The following is a 10,156-nucleotide window of genomic DNA, read 5'->3' as shown; positions in this document are numbered from 1 at the left end:
TGTTCTCCGGGTCCATCGGTCACGTGACCTCAGACGTTTGTTTGTTCTCCGGGTCGATCGGTCACATGACCTCAGACGTTTGTTTGTTCACCGGGTCGATCAGTCACGCGACCTCAGACGTTTGTTTGTGCTCCGGGTTGAACGGTCACGTGACCTCAGACGTTTGTTTGTTCACCGGGTCGAACGGTCACGTGACCTCAGACTCTTGTTTGTTCTCCAGGTCCATCAGTCACGTGACCTCAGACGTTTGTTTGTTCTCAGATCCGCGGACTCATGTCTCGCTGCTCAGACAGTGAAGACGGCTGCCTGGTTGCCATGGACACCGAGGAGGGCGGGGCGTCTGCGGCGTCGGCAGCCGGGGGCGGGGCCAGCGCTCACAGCATGCGCGAGCTGCCAGAGGAAGTGCTGGAGTACATCCTGTCCTTTCTGTCGCCCTACCAGGAGCACAAGATGGCCGCCCTGGTGTGCAAACAGTGGTACCGCCTCATCAAAGGTACACCATTAATAACTATACAGATCAATAATCGCTCTAGTCCACCACTGTAACGATATCAGAACAGCTGAGGAACCATAAGAACTCTCACAGCCAATCAGAATCCATCCTGCTTTAAAGAGACAGACGTCTAAACAATATTTTTCTAGTTATGAGGACAGTTATAGTGTCATTATACTGAGTTATGTTAATATGTGCTATGGTGGTCATGTGACACTGAGACATGTTTAACTCGTCAGCTGTGAATGTGACACTAGGGCCTGAAATCTCACCTGTGTGTGTGTGTGTGTGTGTGTGTGTGTGTGTGTGTGTGTGTGTGTGTGTGTGCGCCAGGTGTGGCACATCAGTGTTACCATGGTTTCCTGCGGGCCATTCAGGAGGGAAACATCCAGTGGGAGAGTCGCACCTATCCGTATCCTGGAACGCCCATAACACAACGCTTCTCACACAGTCAGTAACTACACACACACTGATGCTCACACATTCAATCACAAACACACTCACTCACACATCACACACTCTAACAGGCACACACCGGTACTCTCTCTCACACCGGTACTCTCTCTCACACCGGAACTCTCTCTCACACCGGTACTCTCTCTCACACCGGTACTCTCTCTCACACCGGTACTCTCTCTCACACCGGTACTCTCTCTCACACCGGTACTCTCACACACCGGTACTCTCTCACACACCGGTACTCTCACACACCGGTACTCTCTCTCACACCGGTACTCTCACACACCGGTACTCTCATACATCGGTACTCTCTCACACACCGGTACTCTCTCTCACACCGGTACTCTCTCTCACACCGGTACTCTCATACATCGGTACTCTCTCTCACACCGGTACTCTCACACACCGGTACTCTCATACATCGGTACTCTCTCACACACCGGTACTCTCTCACACACCGGTACTCTCACACACCGGTACTCTCTCTCACACCGGTACTCTCTCTCACACCGGTACTCTCTCTCACACCGGTACTCTCTCTCACACCGGAACTCTCTCTCACACCGGTACTCTCTCTCACACCGGTACTCTCTCACACCGGTACTCTCACACACCGGTACTCTCACACACCGGTACTCTCACACACCGGTACTCTCTCACACCGGTACTCTCTCACACACCAGTACTCTCTCTCACACCGGTACTCTCTCTCACCGGTACTCTCTCACACCGGTACTCTCACACACCCGTACTCTCACACCGGTACTCTCTCACACACCGATACTCTCTCACACACCGGTACTCTCTCACACCGGTACTCTCTCACACCGGTACTCTCTCACACCGGTACTCTCACACCGGTACTCTCTCACACCGGTACTCTCACACCGGTACTCTCTCACACCGGTACTCTCACACACCGGTACTCTCACACCGGTACTCTCTCACACCGGTACTCTCACACACCGGTACTCTCACACACCGGTACTCTCTCACACCGGTACTCTCTCACACCGATACTCTCTCACACCGGTACTCTCACACCGGTACTCTCTCACACCGGTACTCTCTCTCACCGGTACTCTCTCACACCGATACTCTCACACCGATACTCTCACACCGGTACTCTCTCACACCGATACTCTCTCACACCGGTACTCTCACGCCGGTACTCTCTCACACCGATACTCTCTCACACCGATACTCTCTCACACCGATACTCTCTCACACCGGTACTCTCACGCCGGTACTCTCTCACACCGATACTCTCTCACACCGATACTCTCTCACACCGGTACTCTCACGCCGGTACTCTCTCACACCGATACTCTCACGCCGGTACTCTCTCACACCGATACTGTCACACCGGTACTCTCTCACACCGGTACTCTCTCACACCGGTACTCTCTCACACACCGGTACTCTCTCACACCGGTACTCTCACACACCGGTACTCTCTCACACCGATACTCCCACACCGATACTCCCACACCGATACTCTCACACCGGTACTCTCTCACACCGGTACTCTCACACACCGGTACTCTCTCACACACCGGTACTCTCACACACCGGTACTCTCTCACACCGGTACTCTCACACACCGGTACTCTCTCACACCGATACTCCCACACCGATACTCTCACACCGGTACACTCTCACACCGGTACTCTCACACACCGGTACTCTCCCACACCGATACTCCCACACCGATACTCTCACACCGGTACTCTCTCACACCGGTACTCTCTCACACCGATACTCTCACACCGATACTGTCACACCGGTACTCTCTCACACCGGTACTCTTCTGAATCACTCCTTGACAGCATGAATTATTTCTGCATCGGTCAGTCCCGCTCAAACTCAAGTATGAAGGCTAATGGCGGTGTGTGTGTGTGTGTGTGTGTGTTGCAGGTGCGTGTTACTATGACTCCAATCAGTCGATGTATGTGTTCGGCGGCTGCACTCAGAGCAGCTGTAACGCGGCCTTCAATGATCTGTGGCGTCTGGACCTCAACAGCAAAGAGTGGATCCGGCCGCTGGCATCAGGTCAGACTTACACACTCGCACACACACACACACACACTCTCACACTCACTCTCTCTCACACACACACACTCACACACACACACTCTCACACACACTCACTCTCTCACACACACACACACACACACACACACACACACACACACACACACACACACACACACACTCTCACACTCTCTCACACACACACACTCTCACACACTCACTCTCACACACTCACTCTCTCTCACACACACACACACACACACTCTCTCTCTCACACACTCACACACTCTCTCACACTCTTACTCACACACACTCACACACACACATTCTTTCTCCCACACACACTCTTACTCACACACACACACACACACACACACACACACTCTCACACTCTTACTCACACACACACACTCATTCTTACTCCCACACACACATACACACACACACACACACACACACACTCTCTCTCTCTCTCTCTCTGACACACACTCACACACTCTTACTCACACACACTCACACATACACAAACACATTCTCACACACACTCACTCTCACTCAGACACACACAAACACTCTTTCTGACACACTCTCTCACACACTCTTACTCACACACACTCTCTCACACACTCTTACTTTCACACACTCACTCTCTCTTACACACACTCTCTCTCTCTCTCTCTCTCTCTCTCTCTCTCTCTCTCTCTCTCTCACACACACACACACACAAACACGCACTCTCTCTCTCTCACACACACACTCACACACACACACACACACACACACGCACTCTCTCACGCCTCTCTCTCGTGTGCAGGCTCGTACCCGTCCCCTAAGGCCGGAGCCACTCTGGTCATGTACAGGGATCTGCTGGTGCTGTTCGGCGGATGGACTCGGCCCAGCCCGTACCCACTCCACCAGCCCGAGAGGTTCTTCGACGAGATACACACATACTCACCCTCCAAGAACTGGTGAGACACTCTGACTCCGCCCCCTCTGTTTGAATGACTGGACTCTGCCCTCTCTGTTTGATTGGTGAATGACAGTACTTTGACTCCGCCCTCTCTGTCCACAGGTGGAACTGCATCGTGACGACTCACGGGCCTCCGCCCATGGCAGGCCACTCCTCCTCTGTGATTGGCGGCAGCATGGTGGTGTTCGGGGGCTCGCTGGGGGCCCGGCAGATGTGCGTATGAGCTGAGAGAGCAGTCAGGTGGCCCGGCAGGTGGCCCGTCAGGCGGCTCGTCTGGTGGCCCGCCAGGTGATCCGGCAGGTGGCCCGCCAGGTGATCCGGCAGGTGGCCCGTTAGGTGGCCCGCCAGGTGATCCGGCAGGTGGCCCGCCAGGTGATCCGGCAGGTGGCCCGCCAGGTGATCCGGCAGGTGGCCCGCCAGGTGACCCGCCAGTTGGCCCGGCAGGTGACCCATTAGGTGACCCCGGCAGGTGGCCCGCCAGGTGACCCATTAGGTGTCCCGGCAGGTGACCCGTGTCTGTGTTTGTGTCTCAGGAGTAACGAGGTGTGGCTTCTGGATCTGGAGCAGTGGTCCTGGTCCAAACCTGCCGTCAGCGGCCCAGCACCGCACCCGCGCGGAGGCCAGTCCCAGGTAACTCTCCTCCACTCCTCCACTCCTCCTCTTCTCCTCCACTCCTCCACTCCTCCCCATCTCCACTCCTCCCCATCTCCACTCCTCCCCATCTCCACTCCTCCTCCAATTCTCCTCTTCCTCCACTTCTCCTCCCCTCCTCCACTCCTCCAATTCTCCTCCACTCCTCCCCTCCTCCACTCCTCCTCCAATTCTCCTCCACTCCTCCTCTTCCTCCTCTTCCTCCACTTCTCCTCCTCCTCCTCCCCTCCTCCACTTCTCCTCCTCTTCCTCCTCTCCTCCTTCTCTTCCTCCACTTCTCCTCCACTCCTCCTCTTCCTTCACTTCTCCTCCCCTCCTCCACTCCTCCTCCAATTCTCCTCCACTTCTCCACTCCTCCTCTACTCCTCTTCCTCCTCTTTCTCCTCTTCCTCCTCTCCTCCTCCTCTTTCTCCTCTCCTCTTCCTCCACTCCTCCTCCACTTCTCCACTCCTCCACTCCTCCTCTTTCTCCTCTTTCTCCTCTCCTCCTCTTTCTCCTCTTCCTCCTCTCCTCCTCTTTCTCCTCTCCTCCTCCTCTTTCTCCACTCCTCCAATTCTCCACTTCTCCACTCCTCCACTCCTCCTCCTCTTCCTCACTTCTCCTCCCCTCCTTCACTCCTCCTCCAATTCTCCTCCACTTCTCCACTCCTCCTCTTCCTCCTCTTTCTCCTCTTCCTCATCTCCTCCTCCTCTTTCTCCTCTCCTCCTCTTCCTCCACTCCTCCTCCAATTCTCCTCCACTTCTCCACTCCTCCTCTCCCTCCTCTTCTCCTTCCTCCTCTTCCTCCTCTTTCTCCTCTTCCTCCTCTCCTCCTCCTCTTTCTCCTCTCCTCCTCCTTTTCCTCCACTCCTCCTCCAATTCTCCTCCACTCCTCCTCCTCTTCCTCCTCTTCCTCCACTTCTCCTCCACTCCTTATCTCCTCCTCTCCTCCTCTTCCTCCTCCTCTCCTCCTCTTCCTCCTCCTCTCCTCCTCTTCCTCCACTTCTCCTCTCCTCCTCTTCCTCCACTTCTCCTCCTCTCCTCCTCTTCCTCCACTTCTCCTCTTCCTCCACTCCTCCTCTTCCTCCTCTTTCTCCTCCTCCTCCTCTTTCTCCTCTCCTCCTCTCCTCCTCCTCTTCCTCCACTCATCCTTTTTCTCCTCCTCCTCCTCTTTCTCCTCTCCTCCTCTTCCTCCACTTCTCCTCTCCTCCTCTTCCTCCTCTCCTCCTCTTCCTCCACTTCTCCTCTCCTCCTCTTCCTCCTCTCCTCCTCTTACTCCTCTTCCTCCACTTCTCCTCCACTTCTCCTCTCCTCCTCTTCCTCCACTTCTCCTCTCCTCCTCTTCCTCCACTTCTCCTCCTCTCCTCCTCCTCTTCCTCCACTTCTCCTCCATTTCTCCTCTCCTCCTCTTCCTCCACTTCTCCTCATCTCCTCCTCTTCCTCCACTTCTCCTCTTCCTCCACTTCTCCTCCACTTCTCCTCTTCCTCCACTTCTCCTCTCCTCCTCTTCCTCCACTTCTCCTCTCCTCCTCTTCCTCTACTTCTCCTCTCCTCCTCTCTCCACTTCTCCTCCACTCCTCCTCTTCCTCCACTTCTCCTCTCCTCCTCTTCCTCCACTCCTCCTCTTCCTCCACTTCTCCTCCACTTCTCCTCTTCCTCCACTCCTCCTCTTCCTCCACTTCTCCTCCACTCCTCCTCTTCCTCCACTTCTCCTCTTCCTCCACTTCTCCTCTTCCTCCACTTCTCCACTTCTCCTCTTCCTCCACTTCTCCTCCACTTCTCCTCCACTCCTCCTCTTCCTCCACTCCTCCTCTTCCTCCACTTCTCCTCCTCTTCCTCCACTTCTCCTCCTCTTCCTCCACTTCTCCTCCTCTTCCTCCACTTCTCCTCTTCCTCCACTTCTCCTCCACTCCTCCTCTTCCTCCACTTCTCCTCTTCCTCCACTTCTCCTCCTCTTCCTCCACTTCTCCTCTTCCTCCACTTCTCCTCTCCTCCTCTTCCTCCACTTCTCCTCTCCTCCTCCTCTTCCTCCACTTCTCCTCTTACTCCACTTCCTCCACTCCTCCTCTTCCTCCACTTCTCCACTCCTCCACTGCTCCTCTTACTCCACTTCTCCTCTTACTCCACTTCCTCCACTTCTCCTCTTCCTCCACTTCTCCTCTTCCTCCACTTCTCCTCTTCCTCCACTTCTCCTCCACTCCTCCTCTTCCTCCACTTCTCCTCTTCCTCCACTTCTCCTCCTCTTCCTCCACTTCTCCTCTTCCTCCACTTCTCCTCTCCTCCTCTTCCTCCACTTCTCCTCTCCTCCTCCTCTTCCTCCACTTCTCCTCTTACTCCACTTCCTCCACTCCTCCTCTTCCTCCACTTCTCCTCTTCCTCCACTTCTCCTCCTCTTCCTCCACTCCTCCTCTTCCTCCACTTCTCCTCTTCCTCCACTTCTCCTCCTCTTCCTCCACTTCTCCTCTTCCTCCACTTCTCCTCCTCTTCCTCCACTTCTCCTCTTCCTCCACTTCTCCTCTCCTCCTCCTCTTCCTCCACTTCTCCTCTTACTCCACTTCCTCCACTCCTCCTCTTACTCCACTTCCTCCACTCCTCCTCTTACTCCACTTCCTCCACTTCTCCTCTTCCTCCACTTCTCCTCCACTCCTCCTCTTCCTCCACTTCTCCTCCACTCCTCCTCTTCCTCCACTTCTCCTCCACTCCTCCTCTTCCTCCACTTCTCCTCCTCTTCCTCCACTTCTCCTCTTCCTCCACTTCTCCTCTTCCTCCACTTCTCCTCTCCTCCTCTTCCTCCACTTCTCCTCCACTCCTCCTCTTCCTCCACTTCTCCTCCACTCCTCCTCTTCCTCCTCTTCCTCCGCTGAGATGGCTGCTCTGTCTCCTCAGATTGTGATTGACAGTGAGACGCTGCTGATCCTGGGCGGCTGTGGCGGGCCGAACGCTGTGAGTATCTGCTGACCACACGCCGGACACTAGCTATGCTATCAGCCAATACAGCTCTGTTTATCAACGTGTGTGTGTGTGTGTGTGCGCGTGCAGCTGCTGAAGGATGCCTGGCTGCTGCACATGAGCGCCCCCAGCTGGACGTGGCAGCAGCTGCGTGTGGAGAACGAGGATCACGGCGCGCCAGAGCTCTGGTGTCACCCGGCCTGCAAGGTGCGCACAAACCTGAGCACACACACACATCGAAGGGTTCATAACACACACACACTCTCTTTCTCACACACACACACACACACTCTCTTTCTCACACACACACTCTCTCTCACACACAGTTTCTGCCAGTCTGGGGTTAATCTGGAGTATCTGTAGAGTCGTGTTGATCCTTCACATCCCACACACACACACACACACACACACACACACTTCTCTAGTGACATTGTTGATCTCGTGTCTCCCCCCCCTCAGGTGGGTCAGTGTGTGGTGGTGTTCTCTCAGGCTCCGTCGGGTCGAGCTCCTCTGAGCCCGAGTCTGAACTCTCGGCCGTCCCCCATCAGCTCTACACCGGCGCCGCTGGGTCCGGACCCGCCCTCTCTGCGCTCCCAGTCTCCGGTGCGTGCGGCCGGCGCGGTGCTGGGCGCGGTGGAGGAGGCGCCCTGTGTGAACGGCCGCTGGGGAACCCTGAGGCCTAGGCCGTCGGCCCGAGGGCGGGAGGGCAGTCCGTCGCCGTCGCGAGGTCCGGATAGCCCGCCTCTGCTGAACGGCTCGTCCCCGTCGCCCCGCACCAGCCCGGTCCAGCTGGCGGACTACAGCTGGGACGGCGACCCGCTGAGCTCCAACGGGCTGCACACGCCCCCGCACACCCCCCCCGGGGCCGTGTCTCCCGCCGCCCTGCGCCGCGGCCTGGAGGCCGTTAAAGCGGCTCAGCCGTCCTCGTCCGCACAGGCTCAGCCCGGAGCCTCCGGAACCCCCCCCGCGCCCTCCAGCCCCCCCGCGGCCGCCGACGCCCACGCCATCCCGCCCATCGCGCGCCGGCTCGCCCATCACCCGCCGCAGAGCCTGAACGTGGGCAAGCCGCTGTACCAGTCGCTCAACTGCAAACCCATGCAGATGTACCTGCTGGACGTTTCCCGCGCCAAACCCGACGGAGTGGTTTCGTGGAAGATCTTCGGCAGCGCCGGCGCCGTCACGGGCCCGCCGGAGACCAGCCTGCACACCGTGGTCCAGGGCCGCGGAGAGCTCATCATCTTCGGCGGACTCATGGACAAAAAGCAGAACGTCAAATATTACCCCAAAACCAACGCCTTGTACTTCGTCCGCGCTAAGAGGTAATGCTGGAGCCTGAGCCGCCGGCGGACACACGGACGAGAACGACTGCTGCCCTTACACTAACTTACCTTAAAATACAACTCAACACATATAAAGGACACTCGAACATAGATGTTGTTTCAATTTCTGAGTGAACGAATGATGTTTTTGCTGTGTGTGTGTGCGCGTGCGCGCGAGTGAGTGAGTGTGTGAGTGATTGCGTGTGAGAGATAGAGTGTGTGTGTGAGAGAGAGAGAGAGAGAGAGAGAGAGAGAGAATATCTAGAAGGGAATGTTTTATTGTTTCTGTTGCATTTCACCCTCAGAAACTGATCTGACTGAAGGAAACACGATTGTAGGGCGAACTGATGAAATGGACCTTTTTTACCGCTCTTTCAGCCTGCATTGTTTACATTAAACGTGTGTGTGTGTGTGTGTGTGTGTGTGTGTGTGTGTGTGTGTGTGAGAGAGATTGCTGTGGAGGGAATGAGACTGTGGATTGTAAACGGAAATAAAGAAAGTTCTCCATGTCTTAATTCTCTGATATAATGTCGCGTGCGTTTTTACGATCTTCACTATAACGGAATAAAAGCTGTGGACACGGCATCTGCTCCTCAAACGTCATCGTCTCACTTCAGTTCTACCACACACTCCTTTTAAAAGGAAGTGTGTGTGAGATTGTGGCCAACACTGGTCCTGCAGGTGTCTCCCCCTGACTCCAGGTTGCCAGATTGGCTGCAGGATCAGCAGAGCGTTTGTAGATCTGCAGCTGTGGGAACTAGAGCACATCTGGCAACCCCAAACACTACTGACTCCTGATTGGTCCATAGGTGGAGGGCGGAGCTTCCGGCAAAACACTACATCATCATCAGTCGAGGATTAAACAACAACTTTATAATGCCGATCTCCTGCCGGACTACTGCTGGCAGTGGCAGAAGAGTTATTAACATGAGTTATTAATGTCTAGACACATATCAGGGCCAAATACATTTCTCACACACAGCTCCTTTAACTCGTTATTACTGTATTTTTTAAAACTGCTTCAGCTGAAATAGTTTCACAGAGAGTATTTATTTAGGGTATTCCTCATAGTTGTGTGACTCTTAATAATGTACTTATATTACATTAGCAAATGTATAAACCTGAGATCACCAGCCAGAGGTCTTCACGGTGTTAATGGATTTATAAACACACTAAAAGATGTTTTTTTTTATGTAAAAATTCAAAAATGTTCGTGTGTGTGATGGGTAGGTTTAGGGGCAGTGTGTGTGTGTGTGTGTGTGTGTGTGTGTGTGTGATGGGTAGGTTAGGGGCAGTGTATGTG

The 10,156-nt window shown here is 54.9% G+C and overlaps 1 protein-coding gene across 1 annotated transcript; it reads left to right on the top strand.

Moving 5' to 3' along the window:
* Positions 1-241: 241 nt before the first annotated feature.
* On the top strand, positions 242-8,964 carry fbxo42 (F-box protein 42). Its single transcript, XM_067416580.1, has 9 exons — positions 242-493; positions 827-943; positions 2,870-3,004; positions 3,801-3,954; positions 4,059-4,169; positions 4,490-4,586; positions 7,472-7,528; positions 7,625-7,741; positions 7,994-8,964. Exons 1-9 carry the CDS (start codon positions 274-276, stop codon positions 8,855-8,857), a joined length of 1,872 nt encoding a protein of 623 aa, XP_067272681.1. The 5' UTR covers positions 242-273; the 3' UTR covers positions 8,858-8,964.
* Positions 8,965-10,156: the final 1,192 nt, after the last annotated feature.

The sequence above is a fragment of the Pseudorasbora parva genome, chromosome 14 (genome assembly GCF_024679245.1).
Source record: "Pseudorasbora parva isolate DD20220531a chromosome 14, ASM2467924v1, whole genome shotgun sequence".
Classification (NCBI taxonomy): Eukaryota; Metazoa; Chordata; class Actinopteri; order Cypriniformes; family Gobionidae; genus Pseudorasbora; species Pseudorasbora parva.
The sequence above is the reverse complement of the archived record's forward strand: the minus strand, read 5'-3'. Positions and strand labels throughout refer to the sequence as shown.